General features: G+C 43.1%; 1 protein-coding gene across 3 annotated transcripts in view; it reads left to right on the top strand.

Moving 5' to 3' along the window:
• Positions 1 to 1,748: 1,748 nt before the first annotated feature.
• Gripap1 (GRIP1 associated protein 1) overlaps positions 1,749 to 17,698 on the top strand; it is a 25,602-nt gene continuing 9,652 nt past the window's right edge. Inside the window, exons 1-13 of one of the 3 annotated variants that reach the window (XM_055597525.1) lie at positions 1,749 to 1,835; positions 3,867 to 3,933; positions 4,072 to 4,133; positions 5,979 to 6,005; positions 6,737 to 6,844; positions 9,042 to 9,192; positions 9,934 to 10,118; positions 10,304 to 10,351; positions 10,962 to 10,993; positions 11,266 to 11,365; positions 12,956 to 13,033; positions 13,235 to 13,327; positions 14,213 to 14,347. In XM_055597525.1, coding sequence (XP_055453500.1) covers positions 1,794 to 1,835; positions 3,867 to 3,933; positions 4,072 to 4,133; positions 5,979 to 6,005; positions 6,737 to 6,844; positions 9,042 to 9,192; positions 9,934 to 10,118; positions 10,304 to 10,351; positions 10,962 to 10,993; positions 11,266 to 11,365; positions 12,956 to 13,033; positions 13,235 to 13,327; positions 14,213 to 14,347 — 1,128 coding nt within the window. In that variant the 5' untranslated portion in view covers positions 1,749 to 1,793. The remainder of the gene's footprint in view (positions 1,836 to 3,866; positions 3,934 to 4,071; positions 4,134 to 5,978; positions 6,006 to 6,736; positions 6,845 to 9,041; positions 9,193 to 9,933; positions 10,119 to 10,303; positions 10,352 to 10,961; positions 10,994 to 11,265; positions 11,366 to 12,955; positions 13,034 to 13,234; positions 13,328 to 14,212; positions 14,348 to 17,698) is intronic. The other 2 variants (XM_055597526.1, XM_055597527.1) reach the window with 2 other exon arrangements.

Raw genomic sequence — 17,698 nt, 5'->3', positions numbered from 1 at the left:
CTCCCAGATCTCCCTGCTTCTGCCTCCTGAGTGCTGGATTAAAGATGTGCTGCCACAAAGAGCTATTTGTTTTGTGTGTATGAAAATTTTGTTTGCATGTATGGATGTGCACCATATGCACGCCTGGTGCCCTCTGGGGTCAGAACAGCGTCAGATCCTCTGGGACTGGAGTTATAGAGAGTTGTGAGCTGACATGTAGGTGTTGGGAATAAATCCTGGGTTTTCCTGTGTAGCTTAGGCTATCCTGGAACTCACTCTGTAGAGGAGGCTGGCCTCGAACTTACAGAGATCCATTTGCCTCTGCCTTCTGAGTGCTGGGATTAAAGGAGTGTGCCACATGACTAACACAACACACAAAGATATTAAAAACGGTCCTTAAACACATGAAAATATAATCATTTTGATTCATAATAAATAAAAATTAAGCCACACTAAAATAATGGATAAGCAAGTTGTGGCATATGCATACTAGAAAATTCTGCCCACTAACAATCTGATAACACAACTTGGATGAATCACAAAAGCCAAAAGTGAAACACAAAAGGAGTACATAGTATCTCATTCTATCTGTATGAAATTCTACAACAGACAAATATACTCTACGAGGCAGAAAGATTAACAAGGTTTCTTTGGCTGTAGGAGGAGGGGAGAGAGGTGGAGCTTAGCACAAAAGAATCATTAAATTGTGACAGACTGTTTTCTTTGGATCGTGATGACATAGGCGTCTCAAAAGTCATAGGGTAGTAACCTTTAAAAGGCTGCATTTATATAGAGAGATAGACATCGTATATCAATAAAATCCTTCAAATCAGAAGAGTCCTAGCCCGGCAGTGGTGGCGCCCGCCTTTAATCCCAGCACTTGGGAGGCAGAGGCAGGTGGATTTCTGAATTTGAGGCCAGCCTGGTCTGCAAAGAGAGTCCAGCACAGCCAAGGCTACACAGAGAAACACTGTCTCAAAAAAACAAAAACAAAATCACAGGAGTCCTGTTTAAATATGTTTCCCACAGCAGGAAAATAATTTCTAAAAGAAAACAGTAGAACTACACTGAGAGACCTTTTCTTTCAGATCCGAGATGGTTAGGACGCATTTAAATACATGTTTCTGGTGTTTTTGTTTTGGTTTAGGTGTTGGGGATCACAACCAGAACCTTGCGTGTGCTACCAACTTCTCTTCTGTGGAGCTGGTTTCTGTTTTTAACAGTTTTCTGGTTTTTAAAAAAAAAATTATTATTATATTATTATTCACTGCTTATCAATGACTAGGTCTTTTCACTAACATGATATACAACACTGTGCTAATAAAATCATTGTCAGATCTTTTTAAAAATGAGTGGTGGGTGGTCAAGGACTTTACGTGAGGCGGGATTCCCCTTTGGGGTCACCCGGAGGAGGGCCGGGCCAAAACTGGAGGAAGCTTCCGCTTTCGTTTTCCATGGTTATTAAGTCACTTTCTCTTTAAAGGAGAACCGCGGAAGGGTAATTTTCGGTGGTGGACTACTTCCTTACCGACGGGTCCACCCATGATACAGGGATATCGTAACGTCGTATAGCAATGGTTAATCTATAAATGCTCAAAAGCCGTACCAGATGATCTACAATTTGCTAGGAGGTCAAAGTAAAAATTTGTCTGACCTTTACGCGTTATTATCTTCTCTCCGTCTCTAAAACGCTGAACATTTGAATTAGGTTTCTTCCCCTCCATTTCTGGTCAGTGGTTCGCTCCGACCTCAGCACTGACAGGCTGCACAAGCTGCACCCGCGCACAAAGCTTGCCGGGGGTGGGGGGAGGAATATGGCGCAAGCTCTGTCTGAAGAGGAGTTTCAACGGATGCAGGTGCCACTCGACGTGGGGAAGACCACCGATCTAGGCGACTGGGGGGTGGGGTAGAGATAGGTCATGTCATTGGCTCTGAGGATTTGGTTGGGATGGGCCTTGAGTATGAGGGAGGGAAGGGAGAAGGGAAACCGAGGTTCTGAGTATGGACCCTATTGATTTCAAAGATTCTACGTGGGTTCTGAAGGTTGGATTCTGTTAGCCTTGTGGGGAAGGTAGAACGTCTTTAAGTAGGCGATACCTATTTCAGTTCAGGGACAGCGCGAGACCTTAGGGCCCATGTGTAGGGCATAACATTAACTGGTAATGATATTAGACTTTAAAGGATGGAGATCCTGTGGAAGGAGAAACTATTTTGTCTGGAGAAAAGAACCAGGCATCTGGCCATTTGCGTCAAGGGGGGGCAGGGGTGGGGAGGAGCTGTTTGGTGATTTGACAGGACAAGACCACGAATTTGGTGGGAGGTGGAAAGTTTGTGGGAGATACCACTAGGCCAGGGGAATAGGGAAAGACCATGGATCTATTCCCTAGAGTTTCTGTGCCGTTGATGGTAAAGGATTCAAAGAGCGAAGGGTATAATTGCATGGATCGGGTTGATTACTTCAGAACTGGGGTGAAGAACATTCAGAGTGGGTAATATCATTAACTCATATTAGAGGAAGAACCAGAGGATATAAAAAGAATGATACTTTGGGACTTCAGGGAAAGGGACAGCACTGGGTTTTGGGGAGTAGCCTGACCTCCTACTCAGACCTGTTGATTCTTTTCAAAGGCCTTCTGAGGGGGAATGAGTGAAATAGGGAACCTTAGAGACTTGTAGGTTGGAGGCAGAACTCTTGAGGGAATAGAAGCTAGTTTGCCCAGCTCACTGGAGTGAGCTCGCTGGACCATAAATGGGGTGGACCAGTGTAAATCAGAGAAGATTCTGAATAAGACAAGTTCAACTGGCCCACCCAAGGGTATTTGAGAGACCCTGAAGGACATAGTGTCACCCCTGTTGGATCATGCTTGAAGACATCTTGTAAAGAGTGGGTAGATACTTGAGCAAGGAAGATTTATCCCATTGGGCCTTGTGTAAGGAAAGCCGTTGGGTTCTTTGGAGAGGGCCTTGAAGGTTGGCAGTTGGCCTTGGATTAGGAAAGATGATATCTGGGACCTAGGGAGAACAGGGCAAGAGAGATTCCTATGCAAGCCAAGCCTTGTGATCTGGAGCAAACCATTGTGAGAGAGGTGGAAGCAGGTGCTTTGAGAGGGAGAAAAAAGTAGGGGTAGGGGACAGTGAGTGGTTCTGGGAAGAATCAGATTCAGACTGTTTGGAGTGGCCCATGCTGCACTTTCCCTTAATTATTGACATAAGAGGACTCTGACATGCTTTGAAAACCTTGGGAGTTCTACAGGACCTTGAAGAACACCCCTGACTCATGGAATTTGGGAAAGAGAAAGACCAAATTCTCTTTCCTTGGGAAAGAATTTGGAAGGCCCCTGCCAAAGGGGCCATCTTCATCTAGTCAGGACAGTGTTCAGGGTATAAAGAAGTCAGCCAGGAACACATATGAGCAGGAGCCTAACTATTCCAATACCCTTCCCGTATGCTAATACCCTTCAGTGGCCCAGATGTGGATTAGTGGTGAGGCTAGCTATGTTGTAAAAGGAGCTGTTGTAAGGTGGCGCTGGGGCTCAGGGCTTGGCTGTCCATATAAGAATACAGTATACGAGCTGAGTGAGGTGGCACATGCCTTTATTCCCAGCACTTGGGAGGCAGAGGCAGGTGAGTCCATGTGAGTTCAAGGCCAGCCTGGTCTACAAAGTGACAGGACAGCCAGGGCTACATAGAGAAATCCTGTCTCAAAAAAAAAAAAAAAAAAACAACAAAAAAAAAACAAAGAATATAGTATACACAGATCTTAGGGAACAACTATGGAAGTACCTAGGGGAACAAATAAAGTTTTTAGGGCTTAGAGGCTTTGCTGGCTCACCTAGGGGTAGGAATACTTTCCTGATCATTTTTTTGTTTCATGGCTTCTCCCAAAGACTCAGCTCCTGGAACTCCGAACAAATAATTATCAGCTTTCAGATGAACTTCGGAAGAATGGTGTTGGTGAGCCAAGCGAGTCTCATTAAATTGGGTGGTTTGGGGGGACTAGAGGCAAAGGTTTTCCTATAGAGGCCTGATAAGATGACCCTTCAGTTCTTTGTTACTGCCTAAGGCTGAGATTCTTTGCTTTCCCTGCAACAGAACTTAACAGTCTTCGACAGAAGGTTGCTTACCTGGATAAGGAGTTCAGTAAAGCCCAAAAGGTACCTCCCTTCACCTACGCTATCCACCCACCTCTTGCTTTCCTCTATACATCTGACTCATTTACCTCCCAGTGAACACCTACACCAGGCCTAATGTTCTATGCTGTTTTCTTACAGTGATTTGAAAAGATTTTCACAGAAATCTCTTCAGTTGGCTAATTTGAACCAATTTTCATCTTGCTTAATTAATTTTTGTGTGTGTTTGTTTTCAGACAGGATCTTGCTATTAGCCCACACTGGCCTTGAACTCTTGATCATCCTGTGTCAGCCTCCTGAGTGCTGGGGTTATAGATGTGTGCTGACATGCTTGGCTTTGCTTAATTAATTGATATATTTTAATTTATTCTAATATCAATTGCTTATTCATTTTCATTCACTATTTTTGTGGTGATACAGATCAAACCTAGGATCTAGTGCATGCTAGACAAGCTGTTTATATTTGATCTTAACCAAAAGGCTAAAAAGTCATCTTTTTGTTGTTTACAAGACAGGATGTCTTGAAGCCTAGGCTAGCCTTGTGCTTACTATGTAGTTGAAGATGGCCTTGAACTCCTCATCCTCCATTCCTCATCCTCCTGCCTCCAATTCCCAAGTACTGGGATTACAGGAGTTTGCCACCACACCCGGCTATAAGCTGTCTCTACCCCTGTGCTGCATCTCCAGCCCTCATTCACTAACTTTGTCTTAGCTGTGTTTCCCAGGCTGGTCCCAAATTCGTGGCCTCACATTGCCCTCCTTCCTCAATCTCTTGAATAGCTGGATCTATAGGCATGTATACCATGTAGAGCTTCATTCATTAACTTTTAATTAGTCAAGTCTATCAGTAAATCTGCCTTGAGTCTGCTTCATGTCTTCCACTCAGACTGCTTCCTTATGCTTCTACCTGTCCTGGTCCTGTTGGTGACATGAGACCAAACCCACCTTTCAGATCTTTTAAAGATAAGGTAGAATATAGCCTATCGTGGCTCTTTAAGATAGTCTAGATCCTTATTTTTATCTTTCTTCATTGCTCTGGCCTCATGTATAGTACAAAGTTGCATATAGTACATGCTGAATAAATACTTGTTGGATGAGGGGCTGGAACTCATTGTTAAGAGCACAAACCGAGTTCCATCCCCATGGAATGAACCTACATGGCAGCTCACAGATTGGCTATAATTCTAGTTCCAGGGGAATATAATGGCCTTTCTGGTTTACAAGAGCACTGCATGCATGCATACCCACAAAATAACTTATTTTTTTTTAAAAAAAGTTGGAAGGGGAACTGACACCATGAAATTGTCCTCTGATCTCCATGTGTAAGCTGTGATATGTGCACAAGTGTGCATAGACCCACACAATAGTAATGAATAAATAAAAACTTAAAAGTACTTGTTGGATGAATGAAAACAGAATTCAGAAAATCTGGCAATCAGGAAACTGGAGTTTTTGGTAGAGTGTTGATTTTCAAAGCCTGGCAATATCCTTGACTGCCAAGCAGAGGGGGAGAAGTTGCTATGTTACATGAGAAGTAAACACTTTGATATGTTTGAGCAGATGGAATGATGAAGCCACAATTTAATACCTTGGAGATACAGAATAAAAGGGGTTAAATTCTATGACACAATTTCCCCCTCTCCCTGAAGCCCTCAAGAGCATAGAAGAAAGGCAGCAGCATTCCCAACCATACTTCCTTCATCTCTTCTGTTATTATTGTGGGCTTCCAATTATTATGAAAGTTCTGTGTCTAAGCATATTTTCATCCCATAGCCTGTCATTGCCCTCACCACCTGCCACAATAGTCTCCATATCCCACAGGGGGCTCCATTACTGTTCACTTTAGCTCTCTTCCACCCTTCCTTTTAGGCACTAAGCAAGAGCAAGAAAGCTCAGGTAAGGGGACCTTTGGTGGGTGAATATGTGTCAAGAGTGTCATACTGGGGATATTTCCATTTGGTGGCATTGTACTGGCCTTTATCTATGTATGCCCATGTATCTGCAACTTCCTCACTTCTGTGTGTTTCTATATTTGTCTTTGTTTTCCTGTGTATCTTGCACTCTTTGTATCTCTTTTTATTTTTCTTTATCCTCAATGAATCTGTGTCTGCCTTCCTGTTTCCCTTTTGTTTCTTTCCATTTGTCTCTCTTCCATTGGTTTCTGACTCTTTCATTTCTCTTTTCTGGTTTTTCTTTCTCTGTCTGACTTCTTGTTTCTCTTTATCCCATTCCTCTTATCTCCCTTACTCATTGCCTTTCCTAACCTCCTCCCTTCTTTTCTTTCTGCTATATTCTTTCCCTGTTGCTCTCTGTTCCTGTCTTCCTGCCTTTTCTTTTTCCTGATCTTCCTCTCATCCCATGTCTTCTTATCTCCCTATTATTATTTCCCTTTTCCCTCATTCCCTCACTTATATCTCCCTTCCCATTTCTTCTCCCTACATCCCCATGTCTCTTTTGCTCTCTCTGTCTCTGTCTACTTCCATGTGTGTATCTTTTCCTATATATTGCCTCATTCTTTTTACCTTATATGCATCCTACCCAATGCCATTTTTTCCTTCTCTCTCCTTTATCTACGTCCCCATTCTTTCTACCCCTGTTGGAGTCCTGGCCCATGTCTGTCACTGCAGGAAATGGAGGTACTGCTGAGTGAAAATGAGATGCTACAGGCAAAGCTGCACAGCCAAGAGGAGGACTTCCGTTTGCAGAACAGTACACTTATGGCTGAGTTCAGCAAGGTGCTGGTGCCCGGGATAGCTGACGGGGGGGGGGGGGGGGAATGGGAATGGTGCGCCTTTGTTTGCATGGTCTGAAAACTCAGAAGACAGGGTCTGGCGCTGAACACTGTCCATGGTGCTGAAACAGGCCTTAGTCTGTTGCTGGGGGCAGTAATTTCACAGGTGGGGCCAAACACTTTGATGGAATCAGATCCTTTGAGCTCTAAGTTTATTTGGTTCCCAAGTCACTCCTTTTATTTAGTTTAAGCATCCATTTGTATAATTTTGGGCTGGCGCTACGGAGCCCCAGTGTATTCTCAGACTTTATGTAAAGTTCTTATTGCTTAATATGAATGGAAAGTGTTTGAATTGCTTATGTTTTCTTCTTCTTTCCTTCATTTGACATGAGTCTGGGGTCCCACTTCTTCTAGGTAATTCATCCTGGAATGGCTAACTCTATCTCTTTACTGATTTTAATCTTTTGGCTTTTTCCAACCCTACTGGGCAATTGGAGATCCTGTGTTTTATTCTCCTACCAGTCTTCTGTATCCATGGTTGATCAGTTTGTGAGTTTTCAGCATGTTTTAAGGAAAAAAATATTCTGTAGAAAAAAAGAATGTTATTTTCAAGGCTCTGCCTGATGGGGATATACTGCTTTAAAAAAGTAAATCAAGAGGAATGTGATCATAATACATGTATACAATAAGAAATTATTAAAAAATAGCAAAAAAAAAACACCACCCAAGGGCTTGGGATATCACTTAATTGGTAGAGTGGCTTAGTCATATGAATGAGATCCTGGGTTTGATCCCCAGCACTGCACAAACTGTGGTGGTGTCATATACCTGTTATCTTAGTACTTGGGTAGTAGAGGCAAAAGAATCAGAAGTTTAAGGTCATCCTTGGCTACATAGTGAGTTCCAGGCCAGACTGGGCTACGTGACATATCGAAGAATAAAGAAAAATATTTAAAAAGTCAAAAACTCAAAAACAAAATGCAACAGAAAACAATCTTTAAGCAGTTACAGTACCAGGAGATGTCGTTTAACAGTCAGTAATTCTGAGGAGGGATTCTGGAATCAGAAGGCCTAGATCTTGGTTGTGCATTTTACTAGCTATGTCACTTAGCCTCCTGTTTCTTGATTCCCAAATGTTTACAAATGGGAATGGTGATTATCTTAGTTCATTTTCCCCCTAAACTATATCTTGATTTGTTTGTGCTGATGAAGAGCCAGTCCGAGAATCATGCATGCTAAGCAGGTGTGCTAGCCACTGTGCCATAACTCTATCCCTTTTCATACTCAAAAAAGATATATTATTCCAGTGGAATGCGAAAAGCAAAAGAAGGTAAAGGAGACAGAGGAGTTTTATGTCTAGGAACATGGAATGTTAGCTTAGTGGAAGAAGTATTTGCTTAGTATGAAACATGTTTGTATTCTATGTTTTTTACCTGCCTCAGTATTACTGCCTCTCTGCTCTACTTCTACAGCCTTCTGGTATCCTTATTTCTAGTTTTCTCGGTTGGCCACTCCACTACTCCACAAAAATTATTCTGACCTCTAGATCTTATCACACCATTTCTTTAATTAATGCCTTCTAGTATGATTGAAAGAAATGATGCTACATCCTAGGCAATAATTTTTTTTTTTTTGTGGGCCTCAGTAGTCTGATCTGAAAGTGAACTCAGGTGACTGTCTTACAAAACTGTTGTTTTACCCAGGAGGTAAATGAACAGTGGGGCCTGCTGAATTTTGTTTTCATGGTGTGCCTCTTCAAAACTAAACACTGGAAGTCTGAAGACTGTAAGCTGTGTTTATTTTAGAAATGTCTTGCAAGCTGTCTCTGATGCCTGGATCAAGAGGTGCTGTTCTTGGATTCAGGGATCTAAGACATTTTTCCACAGCTGGAGACCAGTGTGTTTTTATCTCCGTGGGGGCTGTCCATGGTGCTAACAGCTTCCAAAGCTGCCTGAGGCCCTAGCATCTCAGAGGTTGGGAGTCATCTCACCATTTTTGACTTTGCTACTTAATAGATGTGTAAATTGGAAATTGTTTAATATCTCTGTGTCTCAGTGCCTTTATCCAAAAGTGTAAGAGCAACTACATTATAGGATTATTCTGGGAATTTAATTCTATACTGAGTGGCCAACTGCTATTTGTGTTTTGGTGTGTATTGTTCTCATTTGCTATTTCTCTTTCATTTCTCTCCCCCTGCTCAGCTCTGCAGCCAGCTAGAGCAGTTAGAGCTGGAGAACCAGCAACTGAAGAAAGGGGCTACTGGAGAGGAGGCTATTCAAGCTGGACCACATGTGGATGGAGAGCTGCTGCAGCTGCAGGCAGAGAACACAGCCTTGCAGAAGAACATGGCAGGTGCATAGAGGCCTTCCTAGGATATAGAGACCTCAGGTCTTGAGCAAAGCAGGGATGGAGATAGACCTCTTATGGGAGAGAGAAGAAATTTCAAAGTGAGACTTGGCCTTGCCTGAACTAGTGTGTGATTTTGGATTTTGCCGGGTGTGGTGGCTGGATTTTGGAAGGCATTTTACCTCTCTGAGTCTAAACTTTCTCATCCATGCAGTACACCAGAATATCTATGCCAAGAAGATGGAGCAGGTTCCATTTTACATTAGTTCAATGTCTTGTGCGTAGCAAATGATAGAGAACAGCAGAATGAGTGTTGAAAAAGAGACCTTGACTAAGCAGAACTAGAACATTAGAAAGATTCTGAGCTCAGATTGTAAATAGGGTCTGGGAGGAAAGCAGAAAGACAGCTTGGTAGAGTGTGAAAAGGCCCTGGCACAAAGGCTTTGGTGAGTAGCTGGGACTTATGTGGAAGTAGGTGCTAGTACCTTGGTCAGGACTGAAACCAGGTACAATATGAGTAGCAATTAGTTTATATGTGTAAACATGGTATTGAACATGGTAGATAGGATTTGTGAGTTTGTTGGGGCTTAACCATTATTTATGACAGGCCTGAATAAGGCTTCATTTGCGGTAGGGCCCTATGTAACCTGAGAGGCTGAAGTTTTGATCATTCTCCCTGTATTTGAGACATGACAGGGGACTTCTGAGATGATGTCATTCATCACACATTCTTGTTCTACTCAACAGCACTGCAAGAACGCTACAGGAAAGAGACTATGAGGCTCTCTGCTGTCAGTGAGGGCCAAGGGGATCCCCCAGGAGATGTGCTCCCTGATGCCCTGGCCCCCATGCCATTGGCAGAAGTGGAGCTGAAATTGGAAATTGAGAAAGAAGAAAAGAAGTTGCTCTGGGAGCAGCTGCAAGGCTTAGAGGTAGATCTGGGTCTCTTGGAACTAGAATGCTGGTAGACAGCAGTCGCTCTACTCCTATTTATGGGCCCATGGAGATGTCTGTGACATCACTGTCTCATGGGCTAAAGGGAGGTGGAACAGGCAAAATTAGAGGCCTTCCTCCATCCCTACTGATAACAACTCCATCTCTTATCCCCCCCCCCCAGAGCTCAAAGCAAGCTGAAACTTCCAGACTCCAGGATGAACTTGCGAAGGTGGGGTTTACTGCCACCTGGCTTTCTCCTGACAGCAGAGGAGACTCCTCAGCGCTTCAATTTCATCATGTGTGAAATAGAGGCTCCCAAATCTCAGAGTTGTTTTCATTGTGAAAAGCAATGTGGTGTCCCATTCTACCTTGTGCATGGCAGGCCCCATTTCTTCTGTTTCCTTGAAGCTTTGCCAATTCATCCATATAAGAATGCCTGTAGAACATGGGGACCCAGTGTTGAGACAACCAATCTGGATCCTACTTTTCAGGCCTCCCAGCCTAGCCATTCTGTACTGTGGCTATTGGCGCTGCTTTGGGAGCATAAATAATGGCCTTTGGGAGTCCATGAAAGCTAGATGGAGATGATGATGCTGCTGCTGACAACTGAGCCATCAAATTGCTTAACCTTTTTGAGACTCAGTTTACACACTCATAAAATCAGTAGTTCTCACTTCTCAAGAATGTACTGAGAATTCTATGAAAAAAATCATAAGTAAAACCTGACTTGTAGGAAGGACTCAGTATGAAGTATCTATAAATGTTGTTATTGTTTATTTTGTTTTGTCAATATTCTCATTGTTGTTATTTGTCTGTACTCCTTCCCTTTTCTCCCTCAGCTCTCTGAGAAATTGAAAAAGAAACAGGAAAGGTATACATTTCTTTTTCAGGGGTTTTGGGGACCTAGAGAGAGGGGGATTGGCTTGTGGAAATGATGTATCTATGTCTGTCTTTCTGTGCCTAGTTTTTGCCATCTGCAGACAGAGAAGGAAACACTGTTTAATGAAACCAGGTGTCTATTGGGGTTTTTAGTAGTGGAAAAACAGGGACCATGCCCAGCAAAATTAACCAAAGACCACAGGGGCAGAGATGGGAGAGTGGGCTTTTAGCCATGCCTAATTACTCTATCCGTGTCACCCCTAGAAACAAAATAGAAGAAATACAACAGCAAAAAGAAGCTGATCTGAAAGCACACTTGGCTCTCACCCAAAAGCTGCAGCAAGAACTTGAGGCTGCCAATCAGGTGATGTGGGCTGGGTCCCAAGATCCCTGGAGTGGAGAACCAGGACTGACAGTCTGGGGAGGTATAAGGTCTTTAGAGACTGGTTGAGATGTTTGAGATTTGGAAATATAGCAACCTGACAGGTATGTGTATACTTTCTAGGAGCTAGAAAAATGGGAATTCAGACACCCAAGAGCCCTAAAAATTGGGTTAGGAGTTTACATGAATCAGAGACTCCTTGGTGGGAGTCTAATGGTTCTGATTGTGTACCACAAGTTTGTATAATCAGAATTCTCACTGGGGTCTGGGACCAGGAGTCAGGGTGAATCTGAGCTGTGGAACTCTCCTGTTAGAAACTGGGTGATGCAGCCAGGTGGTGGTGGTGCAGTGGTGGTACATGCCCTTAATCCCAGCACTCAGGAAGCAGAGGAAGGCAGATATCTGTGAGTTCAAGACCAGCCTGGTCTATAGAGCAAGTTCCTAGACAGCAAGGGATGTTGCACGGAGAAACTGTCGAGGGGGCAGGGAAGAGAGAATCTGCGTGATGCTGAGACCTTTAAAAGCTGTCATATCAACTGGGTATAGTAGCATACAGCTTTAGTCCCAACACTTAGGAGGCAGAGGCAGATGAATCTCTATAAGTTTGAGGCCAGCTGGAAATACATAATCAGACCTTATTTCAATAATAAGTTAAAAGACTGTGTTATTGGTACATTTGAGTCTCCTAGGGGTCAAAGACCTAGGAGTTGAGTAGATATTGGGCTTTCAAGTATGGGGCAGTTGGGGCTGGAGGCAGAGTACAATTGAGACCTTCAAGGTCTGTAAAGTTGTTTTGGTTCTGTGATGTTGAAGAAGTGAGTTCATGTGAGATGAGTTTTCCTGAGGTCTTTGGTTGTAGTGACAAGCTGGAACAAAAACTACATGAGTATGCAGTTCCTGTGCATCAGGGCTGGATGACTTCAAAGCCCCTGGGTTTCCCCTGAGAGGAAGCTAGTCTGCTGTTTCTCACAATAGAGAATATGCTAGCTTGTGGGAGCAGTGACCCTGGAAAACTGCAATGTGAGGTCCTGGAGAGATTCTGGATAAAAGCCTCAGGAGTTTTTGGTGATCTAGGTCTAAAGATTCCCAGAGTGGCAGTCTGAGGTTTCTTCAAGAGCTGGAAACGAGGAATTTGAGATCTCTCGGGTCTAGGGCTAGGAGCTTGTGTGAACTGAGGCTTCTGAGCTTGGGACATGGGGGATTAAGTATGTCAACAACTCCTAGTAGTTATGGTCTGGAGATGGGTAAAGTTATAGTCTCTGGGGACTGAAAATCCTGGGGCTCCCAGGCTTGAATCTGGGTGAGTAGGAGCACCTCAGAAGTTAGGTTCAGACACTTACCTATGTCTGAAATTTTACTCAAAAGCTGGGAAAAAAAGGGAGTTAAAGTGTTTGAAAGCCCTGTGTGGAATTGCTTGGAGTCTTGATGAACCTGAAAACCCTGACAGCTAATCTAAGACTTACAGATGCTGGGAACATGCTTCTGGGTGATCAGAGGGAGGTTGTATATTCGTGTCCACCCAAGGAAGGATGAGTTCTGGCATGGGGTTACCTGACTTCCCTGTTCCCACAGAGCTTGGTGGAGCTAAGGGATCAACAGCAGGGAGAACGCCTGGAGCATGCAGCAGCTTTGCGGGCCCTACAAAATCGGGTATGTTGTACTTGGTGGGCTTGGGAGTTGGGGCTGAGGGTGACGACAGGCTGAGTTGGTATTTTACAGGCAAACATGGCCTAAGGGGTCTTGCTTTTCCTAGTCCTGGTCTGTGTGTCTTTGTCCTTTCTTTCTTGGCTACGGGTAGGTTCTGCCCCTGTGTTCTGGACCTGCTCTCATCTGTTGTTGGGGTGGGGTCAGGTGTCCGTCCAGAGTGCAGATGCGCAGGAACAAATGGAAGGGCTATTGGCTGAGAACAATGCCTTGAGGACTAGCTTGGCTGCTCTGGAGCAGGTACAGGACACCTGAAAGCCCTTGCTCATCTGTCTGTTTCCGTTTCTCTTCTCTCTCTCTGCTTTTGGCCTACATCTGACCAGGGTGTTTACTGGACTGATTACTGTTCTGTGGCCTCCTGTTTCTGTTTCTCCTTTCTGTTGACTTGCAGCCTTCTTCTTCAGCCATTCCTGCTTTTCTGGCATTCTAGTTTCTCTGTGATAAAGTGCATGAAATGTAATAATCATAAGTGTGCACTTGGTGAATCGAATGTGACTATCTGTATCCATGTTCCTTTATAACTCCATATATCTACCTTCCAGAATAAGATACAGAGCATTTTTCAGTTTGTTAGAAGATCCTTTTACCATTCCAGTCAGCATATCCTTGGAAGTAACCAGTATTCTGACCTTTAGCAACATAGATTCATGTTGCTTGTTCCTTTTTTTTTTTAATTTTTAAGATTATTATGTTTACAGTGTTCTGCTGCATGTGTGCCTGTACACCAGAAGAGGACACCAGATCTCATTATAGATGGTTGTGAGCCACCATGTAGTTACTGGGAATTGAACTTAAGACCTCTGGAAAAGCAACCAATGCTCTTGAGCTCTGAGCCATCTCTCCAGCCCCTTTTGCTTGTTCTTTAATCCATATAAATGGAGTCAATGCTCTTCTGCCCTTGCCTGCTTTCTGGTACCTCTATGTCTGTGAGCTTTACCCATATGTTTCATGAGTTCTTTTATCACTGCATAATATTTTATTTTATCCCTGCTATTCTGTTTTAAATTTTCTTTTTCTATCTTTCTTCGTACTTCTCTTCCTATCTTCCCGGAACTGGGAGGTTCAAGGCATCCTAGGCTTTTGGGCTCCCTGTATTCCATTACCCACCATTACCACTTTGTCCAGATCCAGACAGCAAGGACACAAGAACTGAATATGCTTCGGGAACAGACCACTGAATTAACAGCTGAACTACACCATCGGCAGGATGAATATGAAGATCTTATGGGACAGAAAGATGACCTCAACTCGCAGCTCCAGGTGAAGCTTCTTCTGACTTGTAGCTTCTTAGTACGAATGCAGTGAATTGCCCTTGAGGAATGGCAAGAAGACTTTGGAGTCAGGGAGACCTGGAATCCTGGCCGGCTTCTTAACATCCTACTACCTATATTTTCTGCATTTTTTGAGACAAAGTAGAGCTCTTTATGTAACCCTTGTCTTGATATTTGCTACGTAGTCCAGCTGGCCAAGCTTAAAGGTGTGCCACCATACCTGGCACTTATGCATTATGAGAGTGACCCATCTTTGGTGGTCAGGTATGGAATTCCCATATGTGGCATTATGTGCATACTCAAGCATTTCAAATTTTAAGCCAGATATATTGGTGTGTACCTTTAATCCTAGCACTCCGGTAGCTGAGGCAGGAGGATTCCCATATGCTTTAGTCCAGTCTTGGTTGCATAGTGACTAGTAGGCCATCCAAGGCTACACAGTAAGATCTTGTCTGACAAAAACCAAAAAAGTTTCAGACTTTGGTTTTTAGGACGAAGGATGCTTAGCCAGGAGAAAATAGAATAAAACTAGATTAAGAAAGAAAATTGGGGTCCTGGAGAGATGGCTCAGTGGTTAAGAACACTGACTGCTCTTCCAAAGGACCTGGGTTCAATTCCTAGCACCCATATGGCAACTCAAAACTGTTTGTACCGACAGGCAAATCTCTTGAGTTCAAGGCCAGCCTGGCCTACAAAGTGAATTCCAGGACAGTCAGAACTACATAGTGAGACCCTGTCTCAAAAAAGAATAACAAAAATGTTTAGGGCTGGTGATTAGCTTAGTTAATAGAGTACTTGTATAGCATGCCCTGGGGTCAGTCCACAGCACTGCATAAACCAGCCTCTGTGATATACACCTGTGATCTCAGTTTTTAGGAAGTAAAGATAAGGGGATGAGGAGTTCAATGTCGTTCTAGCTACATAGCAAGATTGAGGCCAGCCTGGGCTACATGAGGAGACTGAATGAAGGGCACAGGCATCTGGAGAGATGGTTCAGTGGGCAAGAATACTTAGTACTAAGAGCAAGCATGAAGCTCTGAGTTCAGATCCCAGTACCGTGTAAAAAGTGTGCCCATAATTCCGGCGCTGGGAGATGGGGTGCTGCTGTCAGAAGGATTGCTGGAGTTTGATGGCTAGCCAGATTAACCAAAAACTATGATTTAGTAAGAGACCTTGACTCAAGGAAATAAGGTCAAAAGAGAGAGGAAGATGGTCTGGAGAAATACTCAGAGGGTAAGAACACTAGCTGTCCTTCCAAAGGTCCTGAGTTCACTTCCTAGCAACCAAATGGAAATTGGTTTTGGGAACCTCATAACCATCTATAATGAGATCTAGTGCACTCTTCTGGTGTGCAGGCATACGGGAAGGCAGAATAATGTGTAAATGGTAAAATTAAAAAAGAAATTTAAATTTAAATTTAAAAAGAGAAGAAGATACTCAGTGTCCCCCTTTGGTCTTTGCATATATATACTTACCCATGCACACAAATGCTTCATAAATACAACACATACACATTTCTTTTTCTCTCATGGTGGCACTTAGTAGTCTGAGGCAGGAAGATAGCTGTGAGTTTAAGGCTACCATAGGCTATAGAGTGAGTCTTTGTCCCCAAAAGGAAAACAACAAGTAGGTTGTTCAGAGATGAATGATAGCAATGATGGTGGATTCTTTTATTGTTGTTTATTTTGTTTGAGACAACCAAGTTTGGTCCAGGAAAGCCAAGACTACACAGAGAAATCCTGTCTGAAACAAACAAAGAAAAACTAAACAAGCTTTCTCTATCTCAACCATTTTGGCAGCTGCTCTTGGTTAAGGGCTGTCCTGCCCTTTAGGAAGAACGATGGTGGCTGCAAAGATGATGCAAAAGTCTCTGGAATCAATCAACTCTAGTCTCTAGTGCATGTGCTTGGATTCAAGCAAACTCTGAAGATGAGCAAATGGGGAAAAACAAAATTGGTATTCTTGCTAATGTACCCAGTTTGGAGGCAATCTGAAATAGAATACCATTAATCCAAAACTGTTTTCTGTCACTAAAGTGGCACAGCATGTGGAAAATATTACAGAGTATGTGCACTGGCTTCATTGACCCAGGTAATTCTGATATTAGAAGCATGCCAGAACAGACTGGTGAAAAATAAACCAGGAAACCAGGCATGGTGCATGCCTGTAATTCTAGCACTCAGGGTGGCAGAGACAGGTCAATCTCTGTGAGTTCAAAGCCAGCCTGGGAGAAACCCTGTGTCAAAACCAAAAAAACAAAAAACCAAAAAAAAAAAAAAAGTAAACCAGGACAGACATTTTTTTCTTTAATAAAACTTGTCAGAGCTTGTTAATGAAGAAGTAGTGGAAGAAAAAGGCCAGGTGGTGGTGGTGCACGCTTTTAATCACAGCATTTGAGAGGCAGGGACAGGCAGTTCTCTTAAGTTTGAGGCCAACCTGTTCTGCAGAGTTGAGTTGTAAGACAGTCAGAGCCATACAGAGAAAACCTGAAAAAAGAAGAAAGAAAAAAAAAAAAAAAAAAACAACCCTAGGCATAATATCTACTACCGGTAATCTTAGCATTTCAGCTGTAGAGGCAGGATTAGGAGGCTAGGTTCATTGTTGACTAACTACATAGCAAGTTTGAGATGAGATCCTAAGTTAAGAAAAAGACTTTTGACAGAAGATCTTGTTTTTCATTCTTCACCCCCAAACCCCGCAAAAAAAGAATAATAATAATAATAATAATAATAATAATAATAATAATAATAATGATGATGATGTAGCCTGGCATGGCTGAGTATGTCTTTAATCCTAGGACTCCAGAGGCAGAGGCAGATGAGGTCCAGGCCAGCCTCATCTACATAGAGAGTTCCAGGCAAGCCAGGGATACATAGTGAGACTCTGTCTCAAAAAAAGAAAAGACTACAAAGAATCAAGAAATTAATCACATGGCCCTATTTGTCTGTAAGAGGAGAGAGAACTACTTCAGACTGTCATATTCCTGACTGAAAATTCTGCTGCTAAGGGAGTAGGGTAGACTGACTGTTGAGAAGCAAGCAGCGGTGTCTGTCATTTTTCCCATTACGAGAGGAAGGTCTGCCAGAAGTGTTCTAGGTTGCTGGGCAGTGCTTTTGCACACCTTTGATCTCAGCACTCAGGGGGCAGAGGCAGTCAGATCTCTGTGAATTTGAGACCAGCCTGCTCTACAGAGTGAGTTTCAGGACAGTGAGGGCTGTTAACACAGAGAAACTCTGTCTCAAAAAAAAAAAAAAAAAAAAAAGAAAAGAAAGAGAAAGAAAGAAAGAAAGAAAGAAAGAAAGAAAGAAAGAAAGAAAGAAAGAAAGAAAGAAAGAAAGAA

This window comes from Psammomys obesus, unplaced genomic scaffold (genome assembly GCF_907164565.1).
Source record: "Psammomys obesus unplaced genomic scaffold, mPsaObe1.curated_primary_1811, whole genome shotgun sequence".
NCBI classification, from domain to species: Eukaryota; Metazoa; Chordata; class Mammalia; order Rodentia; family Muridae; genus Psammomys; species Psammomys obesus.
This window is presented reverse-complemented; position numbering and strand designations above follow the sequence as displayed.